Raw genomic sequence first — 18,670 nt, forward strand, 5'->3', positions numbered from 1 at the left:
TAAAAATAGCTTTTCATGACTAGGAATGAATTTCTAAACAACATAGTTTTTAAACTAATACAATAGTATAGTATGTAGTCTTTTGTGACTGACTTCTTTTAACTTTGTGTTTTTAAAGTTTGTTCATATTGTTAGGTGTGGCTGTAGTCTCTTCATTTTTGTTGTTATATGGTATTCCATTGTACGGATATAACATTTATTTATCCATTTTACTGTTAATGGACATTTGGTTGTTTCCACTGTTTGTCTATGAAGAATAATGCTGCTTTGAATATTCCTACACATGTGCACCCATTTCTAGAGTATTCACTTCAGAGTAGAATTGCTAGGGCATAGGTTATGCAGATAGCCTTTACTAGATAATTCCAAAAATTTTCCAAGTTAACACAATTTATCCTCCCCCATCTTTGCCAGTGCTTTATATCTTCAGACTTTCCATTTTTAATCCTTTACAAGTGTGCATTTGTGATATATTACAGTGGCTTTATTTTTAATTTTCCTTTTTTCTTTACTGTTTTATATATTTCTTTACTCTAGGTAATTTGTTTCATGGTCGTGCACCAGATTAAACAGACAAACAAATGTCCCAATACTCTGAAATTCTTCTTTCTCTCAGATTTTATGCTCTCTCAAAACTATTTGCTTATCATGGGTAGAATCTTAGACTAGAAAGCACCATAGTAATGATCTGCTTTGAAGCTTGACCTACTGCAGAAATCTTGTAAAACATTTCTGCAGGTGATCATCCAGCTTCTGCTTAAATACCCCCCATGATAAGGAAACTTTCTTCAAAAGAAAACTGATTCTTATAGAAACGAATCTCTAGAAATATGGGAGGGAGGTGATAATCTGTTTTCCCCATAGGAAATTAATTAAACTGATTGACTAGAAATGGAATGGACTAGGATTTGAGATTTGGATTATGTAGACATATAAAAAATAAAAAACTTTATTTTGGATCGTTTGAAGCATTTAAGATTTAGTAAACTGGAAAACAGGAATTGGATTATATAAATTAGAGACTATGACATGTTAAAGTAAATAACCTGAGAAGTTCTTGGCTCCCTTATCTCTAACCACAGAGTAATTAGTATGGTTCATGATAAATGATGCTCTGGAAGACTCACTTTTGATATTGTTATAAAATATTTTCCCCAAGGATTCTAGAAACTTCCTGCTTCTTTTGTTATCTTGTAATAAATATCTTATTCCTTATCATTGCATCCATTATGTTATGTTGTATGTTAGTCATATTGAGTGTCTAAAGGCCAGGACTATGTCTGTTTATCTTGGTTTCACTAGCATATAGTAGAGAATAGTATAGTGTAGTAGAGAGTCTGGAACATACAGGGCTCAATAAATTTGTAAAATGAATAAATGATCTACACTCTGTAATTAAAATTTCCAAGTAATGTTATAGTCAATTGCTTGCTCTAAACTTTCTTGAATAATTCTCATTTCATTAGTTCTATTCACTAAACTCAGGAGGTTTCAATTTGAACATCAAATATACACTTTGTTTGCCAATAAAAGAAAATTAGTCAGTGTTTTCTATATGCTGGAAAGGATTCTCCTTGGTATTAATAAGTTTTCTGGGGACTTAATTAGGATGCTAGAATGTTTCTTCCAGAGTTTCCAGAATGATTTTTTAGGAACTGGAAAGATTTATGAATCATCACCCTTCCCATAAATACTCAAAACTGCTTTCATGAAGTTACTTAGCTATCAGGGAGACAGAACTCATCAGTACATTAAAAAAAAATCTCTTAAAATAGGTGTTTTTCTGGTGTTCAAATATCTTTTCATAAAAATATGACTATTTGCTAAATATTTTATTTTCAATAAATAATTGAATTTGCTATTTTCTGCTAAATAAGTAGAATTTCTGCTTTTAATACATAGAAATAAACAAGTATGTTTATGATTATGTGATGGTATGTGCACACACACATACGAACACACCAACACACCCACCTACCCACCTACAAACACACTCCCCTTGATGCTTACTGTAAATTACTAGTTTAATATTGTCCTCAGAGGGTGCAGACAGGGAGTGGCAAGCTGGACGCTTGCCTTAGTTATAGAGCTTGATTATAAGGCAGCAGAGAGTGTCAAGTCTTTAGAGTCTAGTTGGCAATCCTCTTGTTGGAAAACCAATTAAATAAATTGTTTTGGATTGTCTTTCATAAATTGTAACTTCCATAAATACTTAGGCAGAGAAATGATTTTAAAAGAGTTTATTTGAAAGAGAGTGTACCAATGATTTGTCTGTATGTTTCACTGAAAGTTGGTTTAATTTTCAAATTCTTCAAAGTGAATGACTTCAATATAGGTCTCTTACAATTTTACATGAAGAAATACAAGATGTTTTCATCACAATGCAAGTAGTTGTTCTGATACCCCGGTGTCATGAGTAAGCTTTTAGCAGCAGAAGCCCTGACACGTAGATGATTGTGCATAACCAAGCTTTAGCTGCGGTAGAATCCCATAAAAATTCAGTAACATTCGTAATTCAGACTACATAAATTGTTGTGCCATTAAATTTTATTCAGTTTTATTAGGTAGGTAGAATTTTTACAATTTGACTGCACATATACAATATATTGCATATATACATAAATACAATATACTGCACATATTTTAAAAATTTACATATATGTACTGTTCATTTTTTCTAAGAGTGTTTAGAACTTTAGCTTTTTAAACTTGCATAGTTACCAAAGAAATAAAGCCAACCACAAAATAAGAATTAATTCAAAAAGATACATTCACCCCACTGTTAACAGCAACTTTATTTATAATAGCCAAGACATGGAAGCATCCCAGATGCACATCAACAGCTGAATGGATAAAGAAGATGCAGCATATATGTGTAATGGAATACAATTTACCCACAAAGAAGAAGGATATTTTGACTTTTGTGGCCCTCTTTCACTTTTTTTTTTCACTTCAAAAACCACCCATCAGCTTCAGTGAGATGTCCTCGGAGGAAACTCCTCTGACCCTGCGGACTTGTCCAGGTTCCTCTAGTTGCCACTCTCAGGGTACCTGTTTTTCTCACTAATAGCACTTACATTATCACAATTGTCATAAAATTGTTATTGCTGTAACTAGTATACTATGCCTCCCCTGGCACACAGCCACAGTATTATGCAGCATTCATACAGTTTTCTTAAGAAAATATAAAATCCATAGTAATAGAGAAAGACTAGTGTTTGTGAAACATTTTTGTAACATAATGTTGAAATAGGACATTTTCGCTTCCTTTTGCAGCTGAAAAGTGAAGTTTTGGAATTTTAGACAGGCACATTTGCATACGGACTTTGCAGCAGAGACATATTTACTGCACTAGATCCCAGTTTGTTGGGTTATCCAGTCACGATAGGCTGGCACTCTAGTGTACACTCCAGGCTTATCTGGCAGACCACACTGATAACCCCAGCTTACTATCCCCACCAGGAACCAAAGCTGCCGTGAGTCTTCTTGTACTAGTGGGCCACCAGAGTCACCCTAAAGGAAACAGAATGATAGATTATTTAAGTATGAAGATAAGTCAGAAGTATTAAAGAGTTTATTTCTGTAATAGTAGAAGTCATATCCATTATAACAGTAAAGTTATGCCTGACATTTCCTGTTGAAATACGATACCAAGTTATGTGAAAATTACCAAAATCCTCCAAGTACACACATTGTTCCTTCAGCATGTGTGAGAAGATGAGGAGCACATGCCCCAGACTCCACCAGTCTGCTTCCTATTGCAGGCTTACCTCCTTCGGGGGCCATCCTTGACCTGTGACTTTCTTCCCCAACTGTCATCCCTTCCAGCTTTGGGCTAAATTAGTTTTTCACTGCCCGTGTTCTCTCTTCCTGTATGTACCTCTTTCACTGATACTTCATTATTTTATACAAGTATATTTGTGTGCCTGTTTGAACTTACTCCCACGGCATCAGCTCCCCTCAGTGTAGCAGCTGCACATCTCTGCAACACTCATTGCATTTATGATACTTGTTCAGTGTCTGTTTTTCAGGCAGTACTGTCAGTTCCATCAGGGAATGGAGCATACTTATTTAGGACACTGCTGTCTCCTAAACTTCTAGCCCAAAGGAGATGCTAAGAAAATACTTGTCGAATGAATACGTTTTTAGAAATCTCACTTATCTTCCTATTCATAGCACAATGCACAGTGCTTGATGCATAGTATATAGTAATGTATTCTTTTTGATGAGTAATAGAAAAGAAATTTATGTGGCAATGACTAAAATACTCCTTATGAAAATAATTACCAGCCAATTATAATAATAAACCAACCAAATATTTGTGCATGTAATAATCTAGCTGAGGAGAAAAATTTAATGTATCTTACATGCTGCTTGATGGGTGAAGTCTGTGAGTTCTGGGGTTAGGTAGCCTAGGTTTGAATTCTTTACTTACTAGCTATATGACTTTTCAGTAACTACTTAATAGCTCTCTGTGCCTCAGTTTCCTTATCTGTAAGTAATATTTTTATATGCCTAAATAACTTTAACACACATAGCACTCTGAGTACAGCCTGGTATATAGTTGGTACTAATAAGTCAGCTGTTATTACCAAGTGTGCTTCTAGGATAGTTTGCTATTCATTTGACTGCTTTTAGTAGCTAGTTCTTCCATACCTACTTAATTACTGGTTTAGATGAGAAGAAGGATTAGTGTGTGAATCACCAGCTTGCATGGTTAAGTGCTGCATGGAGCTCATTGGCACCTGCCTTGCTTAGATTATGCATATGTGCTCCAGTTAACCAGTCCTCAGCACTTTCCCATCATTGTGCTTTTCTGCTATTTCTTCTATAGTAAGAAATTTCTCTGCATAATGTATTACCAAGAGTGGGCAAGCAAATACTAAACTAAGAGGTACGTCTAATTTTTCCTGTATCTGGCCAGCTTCGCTGCCTGCTTGGGCAAATATTTGAGCCTGTATTCTCTGTTCTGGATCACAGCCTTGGTCAGTTCAGGTGATACATTGTTGTGTAAGCACTGAGTCTAGGACATCTGAAGTAATTAATGCAATTAAAAAATAAATGAATAAATGAACAAAAACAAACAGGATCTCATAAGCTCTTGTGTGAAGTGACTTTTTTTGAGGCACAAACTCTATGCATTATAGTATTTCAGCTGAAAATCAGTGAGGCTCAGAGTGGAACACAAAGGGAAATTTTCATGATGAGTTATGGCGTGAACCGGGCTTGGAGGAAGAGCAGAATTTGTATATGGAGAGGTAAGGGGCATCATGAGTAAAGCATGAATAATCACCCTTTTATATCTCATGTATATCCTTAAGTCAGTTCTAATTAATGCTCTTAGTAGATCTGAAATGATCAGTGTAGAAGTGTGTTGCTTATTTGGTGAATTCTTCGGAAAACTACTGTGAAAATAGAGAATTTGTTGAAGAAGTTGAAAATTTCAGGGCTAGCAATAGAAGAGAAACAGGAAGGGGAGCAAGAAGCATTCCCTACCATAATGATGTCTCCACGTAAAGGGAATAAAAACCAGTGGGTAATTAACAGTATCTTGAATATTGATAAACGATTCTCCTCCACTCCCACACAATTTGCAGTCAATAAAAATGTTTCATTTTGGGGAAAGTGCTCATGAATTGGAGTCTTTGCCAAAACTATGTAAGATCTACTTCTTATCCACTTTTTCAAGAATGTGAGCACCAAGTATAAAAGTCGGTAATGTTTGAGGAAACAATAAACCTAATTTGTCTGCTCACAATTCACTCAGGAAAGCAGTAGCAGATTCCTTAGGAAAACAGATTGATTTTTCTTAATTCCAAAAATGTAATTTTGGATATGAATTATTTATTTCTATTATTATATGGATTGGGTTTCAGACATAGTAATAAATTTTATTTAAAAGGCATAACCACATCAATTATTTAGATAATTTAATTAAAAAATTTAGTATTAAAATCTTATTCTAATTACTTTAGAATAAGAATTTTGTGTTTATTTTTAGTATTTTTAGATTTGGTTGAAAATTACAAAGTAGATCTAAATTTTTGTTTCCTCTTCATTAGTGCTGTTTTACAATTGTGGAAGCTGTTGCGACTCAAGCAACTAAGCTCTTTGTATATACTTTCTATCTTAAAGATGCTGATATTCAGGTGTTATTTATATTTTAAAATTGATTATATGACTCTTAGATGAGTGATTTACTTAAGAATTCATAGTGGTCAGAAGGTTGAGATTAAAATTACTAATGTCAGTGATCATGATATAGGTTAACAACATCAAAATATCTGAGATAGCTGAGATTCTTTTCTTGCTTAGTATGTGCCTGACATATTTAATCTCCATCTAATGTTTAGTACTGCCTAAAAAGTTAGATACTATTATTATCCTCATTTTACAGATAAAAGAATTGGTTATAGAGGTTATGGATTTCAGACCCAGGTCTGCCGGGTTCTTGAGCTTGGATGGTTAACCACTCTAATATTTGGCTTCTCAGAATCAGTATTTCATGGTGGATCAACTTCATTAATATTATATCTAAAATCTAGGTCATATATTTTTAGAGGCTGAGGGCTGTATATTATAATTATGTTACTGCTATGCCTATCATAGTATCACATGCTAGTAAGTGCTTATAAACTTGGATGATGACATGTATAACATTGTCTTGAACTTACCTGGCATGCGTCCACTCCACCTTGAGATACTCCAGCACATAGCATTCCAGACAAGACGGCTCCATTGTAACTAGTTGGTGCATTACATACATTGTGACTTATTATATTGACCCGTGCTTGCTCTAGATGTGCAACTGTAGGGCCTGTTAAGTATAAAACCAGAAAGAAAATGGACTTTAGGATACATAAATTAATGACTGTATAGTGAGTGGGGGGAGGAAGAATTGTACTCCAAACATTATCTCTTTCCAGCAAAGAAGGCTATTGAAGATGTACTAGGAGTTTCTTCTCAACAAAGATTTCCATAGTAGAGAAGGATAACCACTTTGCACAGATTGGTGTGTTTTGTTTTGTTTTGTTTTGCTTTAGCTTTATGATGCAGTGCCCCATAGACCTTAAAAGAGGGGAAAATATGCTTTCTTAAAGTTGACTAGTAGGAATTGAAATATCCACTGATTTTGAATTAGAAAATTATATATTAAGTGATCTTTAATCTACTAATAAAAGAGAAACCAGTCTGATTTTAAGGCTAAAGAATTGAATTTACTTTATACTGATGTTCCTTCAAAATGGCATTGCCATTTTTGTGATTGGCACATATTTTATCTACTACACCTAATTACTTTGGGCCATAAATACACGATGAAATATTTTCTAGGACAGTTAAGCCTTTGTTTTTTTCCTTGGGGAGACAATCTACAACATAGGTAGAAGCCTGTGAAAATTCTTAATACTATCCTTCTACTCCTTAGCTGATACTCTTATTCTCCCCTTGGCCATATTTGCTCTTTCATATCACTTTCACTTTCATTTTTATTTTATTCACTTAATAAATAATTCACTTAATAAACAATAGTTATGTACACACAGAGTTTCTTGCTCTAAAGGCAGGATTTATTTCGTCTCAGAATACCTTAAATGACTGTTAATACCTTAAAGGATGTTAAAACCCTTAGAGAATACCTATCCAAATCCCCTTTTAAAAATTTAAATTTTTCTTTATAGGGGAGCCATTTGGGTCCTATAAAGTCTCTGGATCATTGGAGAGCTCATGTTTCTTTAAAACTTTTTTCTACATTTCCCTATTACTATGTTTGAGAATTCCTGTAGTTTCTAGGGACATTGCTTTGCTTTGTTGAGGAAGCTCTAGTTAGAGCACAGGATGACCAGACTATAAGATGGTTCTTTCCATACAACCTGCCCTTTAGGTGTTCCTTAATTAAAACAAATACGTAATAGCAAGTACCAGGAGATACTGCTATTTTTTTGTTTAATTTTTCCTGTGATACTTACCACTATACTTTCGAGATCCCCATCCTGTTACATAAGCAGTAGATCCAGGTGGAATATTCTGGTTAGCCACTGGGAGACACACTGTATGGATATTTTTGTCAAAGGTGACTTCTCTATCAAGTCGTACAAGTGCAATATCATTTTCATGAGTGTCAGGTTCATAATTGTTATGGATTAAAATAGTTCTTACTCCTATTCTCTGTTTAGGAGATGTTGTGGAGATACCAAAGGTGGCAGTCCATCGTCGAGGATCAGAGTAGCTAAAAAAATAGGAAAACATGCTATTTGAATAAAGAACTTGTGCAAATTTCAAGTATTTGAATTTTGTGTTTGTCACTGCCCCCCTCCCGTCCCCTCCCCCCAACCATCTAGGAACTATTTGATCAACATTTCTTTGTGATCTATTTCTGCTACTCTTTACTGGCAAATTAAGTGATAATTTGTCTAAAGAGACAGAAATATTTCATAAAACATATCTTGGGGTGATGAACATCCTGGTATTTTTCTATTCCAATGAGGATATGCTGATAGTTCGATGATAACTTGTATAATACGAACTTTTTCTTTGAGTTCTCTCTTTTTTGCCTCCTTCTGTTCAAGGAACTAATAAAAAGTCTGAAAGAATGTTCTCTTTAGTTTTAACTTATTCCTTCCAACTTAATTTTTTCCTTTCCTTTAGCCAGAAGCTCCATTTAAATGGTAGTGATGATAAGAAGCTCCTAGTCCCTTTTTAATGGATGAATGTTTTTTCTGTACTAAATGTGATGCTTGTTGAAGATTTTGGTGTGTGTGTGTGTGTGTGTGTGTGTGTGTGTGTGTGTGTGTGTATGAATACACAGAGAGAGTGAGTGCACCAGTATATATAAAAAAAAAAGTGGGGCATTATCTTCGTGACCTAGGAATTGAGATTTTTTAGCCAAACTCCCAAAACACCAATCATATGGTTAAGAATGGGTGAATTTCATGAAATCAAAATTAAGTGTACCATATATAGAGAACAAACTAGGGGTTATCAGTAGAGAGAGGGAAGGAGGGAAGGGGAACTGAGGGATAGGAGGTTAGGAGCAACAAACTATTATGTATTATGTATAAAATAAATAAGCTACACAGATATATATATAACACAGGGAATAAAGCCAATATTTTATAATAACTTGAAATGTAATATAACCTTTAAAAATTGTGAATTACTATACTGTACACCTGTAACTTATATAATATTATACATCAACTATACTTCAGTGAAAAAGTATGTAACATAAAAAAGAAAATCAATTAAAATACATAAAAAACAAAAACAAAATTAAGTGTTTCACAGACATATTTACCAGATGAATGAGAAACCATGAGAAAATACTTGCAATGTTTAATATCTAAAATTTTTGTAGAATATACAGAAGTCTGTAAACTGGCAATAAATGGAGAGAAAAACCATTATAAAATGGGAAAAAATATTAATAGGCATTTCATGGAAGGAGAAGCCCAAATAGCTAGTAGATACATGAAAAGATACTCAAACTCACTAGTAAGTGGAGAAATGGAAATTATAACAATAATGAGCATCTAACATATTCATAAGAATGACAGAAATTTTAAAAGAAGATAATATTGTTGGTAGGGAAGAGAAGTTCAAATTCTTTTGCATTACATGTGAAGTTGTAAGCTTCTGGAAAGCATTCTAGTGTATTTAACAGACTACATGTGTATTTCTGGGTACATATATCAGAGAATTCTTAAAAGTTTATAGAAAGGCACATATGAAGGGGTATATATGTGAGAGACATTGTATGTGTGCTGCTCTTTGTGGCAGTGGGAACTTGGAGCAACCTAGTTGGTGAAAGGATATGGTGGATGCAATGGTGGACCATATCAAAATTCCTAGCGTTGAGCAAAAACAATAAGAACAATGTGAGATTTATACACTATGCTGCTTATATGAATTAAAGGCATACAGACACACAAACTATAGGTTTGCAGGTAATTGAATGTTTAAAGACATATGTCAAATATTAATGTGAGGCTTTTAGGGGCAGGGAAGACAGTGGAAGTGGAATAACAGTATGGCAGGAGAAAAAAAATAAAATGAGAAAGGTCTTTTACAGACTGATGTATAGATTGTATTCAGGAGATAATTTTATGAGGTACAGTACCTTGCAAAAGAGTGAATGGTAGTTAAAGATTCTAAAGAAAAAATATTTGACAACAAGCAAATAGATGAGTTTTTTACATTAAACTTCTTTTTATGCTTCTTTTGCTCAGAAGTGCAAATTTAGAGTGAAGATTCTAAAAGACACTCCTCTACCTTCCCTGCCTGCCTCCCTCCCTTCCTTTCCTTTCTTTCAACAAATGAGTAAGAGCTTAGTTTTGAAACTAGTTGCTATTGGCAGTGTTATTTAGGGCAAGTTACTTAATATCTCTAATTCTCGGTTTATTTATGCATGAAATGTGACTGATTGATACCCTCTCACATGAGGGTAAGTATTAATTGAGACAAGTAAGGTATGCCAAGCACAGTATTTGGCACAGGGGTAAGTACTCAATGAAGGTAACTATTGTTGTCATTAATTATAGTTCAACAAGTTCAACTAAGTGCTTTGTATAAGGAATAGTATGAGTGTCTGGGAGTAAAACTATAAATATGGTCTCTGCCCTTGAGCAGTTCTACACACTAGTGGAGAAGACTGGCAGAGGGGCAGAAATCCCAGGGACTACTGTTAAAGATAGATAAGCAAATTTCTGTAGGAATAACATAGGGGAGGGAAGGAATAACATCAGGGAATACTTCATAGAGGAGGTGACAATTCAAGAATCCTCTCTGAGGGCCTCGTCACTTCTGTGTACCTTGACGTAAGTCTGGCCATGCCCCAGACAGTCTCATTAAGTGGGTTCTCTGATGATCAGGTCTGTAGGGAGGGTGCCAATACAGCAGTCATGTAGTTTGTCAGCTGTCATGGATCAATCATGGTAATGAACAGAAGAATTGGAGGAAGCAAAATTTAAAGATATTCCAAGTCTTTAAAATCATGGATTCCTTTGGTTACCATTGAGGATATTTATAGCTGCATCTTTCATTATAGCTTTGGTGGTTGGATCTGAATAGGGCTTAGAATGCTCTTTCTATTACATCCTTGATTATGCTAAGCTCTTGCTAAGACCAGGTATTTGAATTTGTGGTTTCCACATTCAGCGGTGATTGAAATCAACTGGTGCCATTCCTGTTCTTTGGCCTTTCAGGTGGCAATGAAGATTGATATGTTCCTATTAATTTCCTTTCTTGTGTTATCTGGGACACAGCAATAAGTATGACCATCTAAATCAGAATTTGATAGCTCTGATAGCAGAAGTTTCCAATATCAGAAATTTCAGGTTTATTCACTGTGTAAAAAATATGAAGTTATAAGATAACCATAAGAAAAATTCAGAATAATTTGGGGTTTCCTAAAACTTTTGTTCAGAAATTGTGCACTAGTCAACCTTTACTTCCTCTTAATTTAACAATTTTGTAACAGGCATGCTATTATGAGGCAGTACTTTCAGTTCTGCAAAGGACTTCTTAGAAATAGTAAAGATTTTACAGAATTCCCATAAAAGATTTGGTAGAGATATTTTAGAGAGAAGGAGCAGATTGAGCAAATGCTCTTCAGTGCAGAAATGTAAGCAGAGTCCAGGAGAAGAAAATAACGCAATCTGAGGAGAGCTCAGGGTTCAAGCTTTGAGGAATAAGTTTTGATTGACTTGATTGTTCAGATCTTGCTCATAGTAGATACTCAATTTTTTTAGAAATTGAAAGAATAAATTGATGCCATAGGGCAATCTGAGATCAGCCATCAGCCTGCTGATTAGTTTACATGACAAAATGAGCAAATTTTCTGCAACAATATAGTTTGCTTATATTTAACATGTTTATATTAATGTATTTAATCGTATCAGTAACAGTAAGACATAGATAATAGTATGTCCCTAATTTGCCCCTAATTTGAAGAACAAAAAAGGGTTATAGAGATTCAGTAGATTTCCTAAGCTAGGCTTTGGATTAAACATTCTGACATCTTTGTTCTTTACCATGATGATATACCATTACCTAAAACAGAAATAGGAATACAAATTAGCAAGCTGAAGGAGAATATAATTTCTATCATGAATAGGAAGGTAAGATTTATTATTTTTCTTGTATTATATTATTTCTGAATCAATTTGAACATATTCAGTTCTGGGGTGTGAGTAGAGCCCTCATGTATGTGTCTCACCTGGTTGTTCCCAGATGGGTAGGTTAACTGTGGCCTTACCTTCTGAAGCAGTGAGCTGCTGTCAGTATCCACGTGCTACTGATCAAGACACCTCCGCAGTGGTGAAGATTATTCCACTGTAGACTGACTTGCCATGGCCAGTCTCCTTCCTCAGCCTGAGTGCCTCCTATGATTCTCTCCTCAGACAATGTTATTAGGTCTGGACGGGCCCCACATTCTAATGGGAAAAGGGAATTAATGTGCTGGGAAGATATGATTCTTATATTTGGGAGATGTTGTAAGAGTTTCTCCATCATTTATGCCTTTTATGTATTTTTTCCCTTGACATGCTAGGCTTTCCAAATGCATGATCAATGTGTTATATTTTTAGAGTACTTATGTGACTGTTGCCTGTGGACTTACACTTTAGAGAACATTTCTGAACTTAATTGGCATGGAGGTTTCAAATTCTGGAGTAGCTTCAGAATTCTCTGGAATTCTTCAGGAGTAGGGGTTAAGATAGGTCAGTGCTGGAGGTACCAGCTCAGGCCATAGGTACTCTGGGAAATTTCCATCTCTTAGTAGCCTTGCTACTCAAAGTGTGGTCTGTGGCCCTGCAGCATGGGCATCCCCTAGGAGCTTGTTAGAAATGTTGGTTCTTTCTGGAAACAACCTGTCTGTCAGTAGATGAATGAATCAAGAAAATGTGGTATACGTACATACACAGAGAGACACACATACACACAGGAATGTTATTCAGCCTTAAAATAGAAGGAACTCCTCTCACTTGCAACAACATGGATGAACCTGTAGGGTATTATGCTAAGGGAATTAGCCAGACAAAGACAAATACTGCATGGTATCATTTATACGTGGAATTTTTTTTAAAAGAGTCAAATGTCTAGAAACAGTAGAAAGTAGTTGCCAGGGAGCAGAGGAAGTAGAGAGTTTGGTAAAAGGGTGTAAACTCTCAGCTATGAGATGAATAAGGTCTGCGAATCTGATGTATAACATGTTGACTATGGTTGATGGCACTGTATTATATAATTGAAATATATAATTGAAATTTGCCAAGAGAGTAGAACTTAAATGTTCTCACACAAAAAAAAGGGAGGGCAGTGATAAATATGGGAGGTGACCGACATGCTAATTAGCTGGATGAGGTGAATCTTTTCATAATGTATACATGTATCAAGTCATGACATTGTACACTTTAAATATCTTACAATTTTATTTGTCAGTCATACCACAGTAACAAAAGAAATGTTGACTCAGACCCACATCAGGGAACAAATCAAAAGTTGTACTTTATTCTCCAACTTTTATGGAATAATTGACAAATACAATTGTACATATTTAAAGTATACAATATGGTGATTTGACATACATATACATTGTAGAATGATTACCAAGATCAAGATAATTAACAGTTATCACCTCACATAGTTAACTCTTCTGTGTGTGTGGGTATGTGGTGAGAATGCTTGAGATCTACTCTCAGCAACTTTCATGTATACAACACCGTATTACTAACTATAGTCACCAAGATGTACATTAGATTCTCAGAACTTGTTAGAAGCTGCATTTTAACAAGTGATTCATGTGCACAATGAAGTTGGAGGAAAAATCCTCTCATCAAGAATACTCTGTAGAGGTAATGTAGTTCATTATGGAGGGTCCAGTCCACCTCCATAACTGACTCTGTATTACTAAATATGCCCTGGAAAAGGAGTTTCTTTAGGTCCACAGAATATTCTCTAGGGTGACAGGGGTTCTAAGGATCTAGATGAGGTTTATTTAAACATCTTAAGAGAGCCCATGACACTCCAATGGCCAGAGCTGAAATGGGTGGGAGTGGGCTGATCACTCAACTCCTCTCAACTCCCATTTGCATGATTTGTGTCCTCTTGTTTAGTCCATTACTAAGAAATTAGAGGTAAATTGCCACCAATAATTTCTATTGCTGGAGTAGCTCTAAAGTAGTGACATTGCTTCAGAAAGACAACCATCCAAAGGCATTTTTTCTAACAGATCTCATAGATAGAGGACTAGACTTCATTAAGAATATACATGTACTTCCAATAAGAATATAGGTTCCTTTGCTGAATCCTTCAACCAAATTCTCAATTAAATTACTTAAGCACATTTTAATTAAAAAGAAGCATTAATTCAATATATAATGAAGTTGGGAAACACCCATAGAGGAAGCATTAACTTCCAAAATCACTTAAGTATCTGAGATAGGCCAGCTATCAATGTATATTGAACTAATTTATAACTACATTTTATTGGCCAGAGAGGTAAACTGCTGTTTTCTAAAGATTATATTTCTGCTATCCCAGCCTGAGAGTATGCAGAATGACACGAAAATAGTGACTTTTCCTTTATGTAATAAATATAAAACTGATAATGCTTTTTTGTTATTTTTTATTATACTTTATGCTTAACCCAATCCACAATAAAGCAAGCTATTCTGGTTAGGAGAAACCATATATATGGTGCCACTAAACATAACTTACAAGTCTACTGAAATGCTACCATAGAACCAGGGCAGGAAAAATTTCCCAAAGCTGCCAAGAAAACTTTAATGAGATCAAACTTGATACAGTGTGGGTGGAATAGCACTTCTACTTCCTTCTTCTAAAAGGAGGCGAAAGCTAAACATCATTCCTAGGCCAACAGAATCAACAAAGTCTTAATCTCAACAAGAACCCACATGAGTGAACTAACAATAAAGATACCACTGTGATAGACACTGCCTTGGCAAAGAGTACAAATCATCTGAACATTTAATCTTTTTATCTTTGTAAACCATATCTACAAAGTAATTTAAAAGCTTACCTTGAGTGAGAATGTTTACTGCATCCTGGTCAGTTATTGCTGTTGTTTAAAAAAAAAAAAGGAGTACGATCAAAACAAAAAGGACTGTATATCATTTTATCTTAATTTCTTAAAGAGTAGTCCTCAGTAGTCCCATATAGACTCCCAGGCTCTATCCCAGACCTGCTGAAAGAATCTCTAAGTCATAAGCCCTAGAAATATGTGTTTATAATCTTCCTCCAATTTATTGTTATGGAGGTTGAAGTTTATGCTTTCATTTCTCATCAAACTCTTAAAAGATACTTTAAAGTTACTGAAAAGCCCTCCACTGGAATTTGACACAACATTGTAAAATGACTATAACTCAATAAAAAAAGTTAAAAAAAAAAAGCTATCCATGCTTTCAAGTCTCTCAGTTTACTTGGAAAAGCAGAAACATAAGCAAAGTCATTGAGATACGATGTAATAAATGCTATAAGATAACTTTTCACTTATTTTACTATGTATGTATGTCCACGTAGCTGTATCTGTATTATTCTACTGGTATTATTCATAGTACTGTAGGTATAACAGTGAGCAAAATACTAGGGGTCTGCCCTTACATACTCTACAGATAGAAATTAATATAGGAATCATTCAAATAAATTTAAGTGCAAAGTAGAGAGGAGAAGAGAGAGGGTCACTAATGCTATCTTATTCACAGAAGTTATCACAGTGAAAATAACATTTAAGCTGTATTTTGAAGACCTAAGAGGAATTTTTCAGGCAGACAAGAAGCGAAAAGGCATTCCATGTGGAAGGCATAGTGGGCACAAATGCATGAAAGTGTAAGATGTTTGTGGAGCAGTAAAGTCAGGAGAGCGAATACAATTGTTGTGTGTAGGGAAGTGGTGGGAGAACACAGAAAGGAAAATATGTTAGTACTGGATAGTAAAGGTCCATCTACTAAAGTTTAAGATCAGCTTATGGAAGAACAATTTTCTTTGCATGTCCAACAGCCATCTGAAACTCAGTGTCGCCAAATTTTATCCCAAATTTGCTACTTTTATTTCCTCCTTTAGTAAATGACATCACTTCCACCAATAGCTAGAAGTCTGAAATGGCCTCTTAACTCCTCCTTTCTCATCATTTCCACATCTACTTGGTTTCTAAATTTTGTACCTTCTAGCTTCTAACTATCCATTGAATTAGCCCCATCTTCCCCATCCCTTTGGCTACCACTTTTGTTCATGCTTTCATCATTTGACACCTATACTATTATAATGACCTTCAAACTGGGTTTCCTGCCTCCACTTTTTACTTGTCAATGCATCCACCTCTGCTTTATCAGACTGACATTTCCAAAAATGTAGATACCAGATTATATCCTTCTCTGCTTGAAATCTTTTAATGAGAAATCAGCTTCTTATTTCCTATAAGGTAAATCTAAACCTCTCAGAAAGGTTTTCATGCCCTCTAAAATCAATTTATGCAAACTTACTTGCTGCCAGAAGTTTCACAGTATTTGAGTATCACATCTGCTTTGTAAGTCTTAAAGGAACCAAAACATCCTTTTAGAGACATGGAATAAAAAGAGCTGACCATTCCTTCTCATTCTTTGAACAAAGGAGACTTTAGTTCAGTACTGACTCCCCTTCATGCTGACTGTATGACACTGGGCAATTATCTGTCTTTTTTGAGTGGGCACAATGAGAGGATCTATAATATGTGGTTCTTTTAAGAATTAAACAGACTGTAATACATGAGCATCATCCAGTCAGGAAGGACCCATGGAGCTGGAACGGTGTCTTGGAAGTCCTTGCTGTGCTAAGCATTAACTCTGTAATTGTAGGGGGAGGAGCTGGGAGTACAGAGTAGGGATGGGAGAATTTGGAGGAGCTGGGGATGCAACTTTGTGGGCCTGGTGCAGTGATTGTTTACCAACAGGTAGGAAAGCATTTCAGTATTTTAACAACTTGTAAAGCTGTAATAGATACATGCTAATTGAATACCAGCTCAGTGTGGGAGCCACAAAATCCCTTAATCTTGTGCTTATTGTGAAGCAATCATAGTTTGTTAGGCAACCAGTACATGACACAGTTGGAGGAGTGTCCTTAAATTCTATTAAGTAATTCCTTTTTAAAAGTTATATAATAAATATTAGTGGAGTACCTATCATGTGGTAATACTGGGAAGGAGAAGGACAAAAGGATGAACAAGGCAGACTGGTTCTTGCCTTTAGAAAACTTAGAGTAGAATGAAAATGATAAAAATCTGAAGTAATTTTGTAGTTTCAATTGTGGTAAGTGCTGTGAAGGAAAATGGAGGAGTCTATGACAGAGGTATACAAATTAGTAATGGAAGTTAGAAAAGGCTTACATTAGAAAGAAATGATTCAGATGAGACTTGACAGATGCAAAGGGGTGATCTAGGGAGTGTTATATGAAACTGGAACAATGTATGTAAAAGCCCTGAGGCAGGAAAGAATTTTGGCAGGTGGAGAAAGTGAAGGTGTCGCCAGAGAATTGTGAAAGAAGAAGAGAATGATGTAATAAATGGCTGGAGGGGTAAATATGAGCCAGATTATACAGTACTTTAGATGAGATGACCATATTATTTATTGTCCAAACCAGGACAGGTAAAGGGCAATTGATGTGAACCAGAACTGCCCTAGGCAAACCAAGAAACATGGCATTCTGCTTATAGGTGGCATTTTTGCTTTGTTTTTGTTTTTGTTTTGTTTTTTGGGAAGCATGGGAGGCTTTTAAGCCAGATTGTATTTATATTTTAAAATATTTCCTTAATCAATATGTGGACAATACATTGGAAAAGGCCAACAAAGCATAGGGAAGTAGCATGGAGGCTAGTGCAGTAGTTCATGCAAGAAATGAATGTTGGCTTGGGCCAATTTTGACAGCAATAGGAATGCAAAACAATGGAAATAGATTCCATTCCAGGCAGAAGTAGAGAGGATTTTCAGAGAGGAGATTGGGGTATTTTAAAATATTCTAATTTCTTTCTTTATTTCATAAGTATTTGCTAGACACCTTCCAATTGCATGCTCTGTTCTGAGTGAGGTGGATCCTTAATTAAATTGTCCTCTGACCTTGAGCAGCTATTTAACACTCTTACAACATACCTACATACTGAACATCTGACAACATCCCCGTGATCAGAGGAAAAATAATAAAGAATTTTTAGCAAATTAAACTTCCTATTTGAATGCTAAATGATTCTTTAAACTTTAGAATGTTTTATATTAGAGAGCTGTATATTATATCTAGGTTTATAGTAAGTTGCTTTCATAAAGTTTAATTCAAAGAAAAAAGTCATTTTCTCATTCAATTAAAACATGAATTAGAACAGGTAAAGGGATATACTGAAATGAAATAGTGTGTTAAAAAATTATACTTACATGTTATCTCAGTTGAAGGGTTTATTGCCAGGCTTCCAGAGTTATTCAGTATTTGCTGTAAAACAGACTCAATTCTACTTTTCATTGATGCTCCATTGTTTTTTCTGGTGAATTTAAATTTCATGACAATGTCTGCTATCACATCACTACCACTTTGCCTGAAAAACCATATTTTTAGAAATGTCAATTATGATAATTTTCTGCTATTCTCTATGTATTTTTATTGATAAGCATTAAAAAATTTACTTGAGATATTTAACTTT

General features: G+C 35.0%; 1 protein-coding gene across 1 annotated transcript in view; it reads right to left on the reverse strand.

Annotated features, from left to right (window-relative positions):
* Positions 1-3,351: 3,351 nt before the first annotated feature.
* TMPRSS11D (transmembrane serine protease 11D) overlaps positions 3,352-18,670 on the reverse strand; it is a 40,908-nt gene continuing 25,589 nt past the window's right edge. The window contains exons 5-10 of the mRNA XM_064489273.1: positions 18,408-18,565; positions 15,035-15,073; positions 12,254-12,431; positions 7,968-8,227; positions 6,675-6,817; positions 3,352-3,513 (exon numbers count right to left, since the gene is read on the reverse strand). Coding sequence (XP_064345343.1) covers positions 3,352-3,513; positions 6,675-6,817; positions 7,968-8,227; positions 12,254-12,431; positions 15,035-15,073; positions 18,408-18,565 — 940 coding nt within the window. The remainder of the gene's footprint in view (positions 3,514-6,674; positions 6,818-7,967; positions 8,228-12,253; positions 12,432-15,034; positions 15,074-18,407; positions 18,566-18,670) is intronic.

Source organism: Camelus dromedarius, chromosome 1 (genome assembly GCF_036321535.1).
Source record: "Camelus dromedarius isolate mCamDro1 chromosome 1, mCamDro1.pat, whole genome shotgun sequence".
NCBI lineage: Eukaryota > Metazoa > Chordata > Mammalia > Artiodactyla > Camelidae > Camelus > Camelus dromedarius.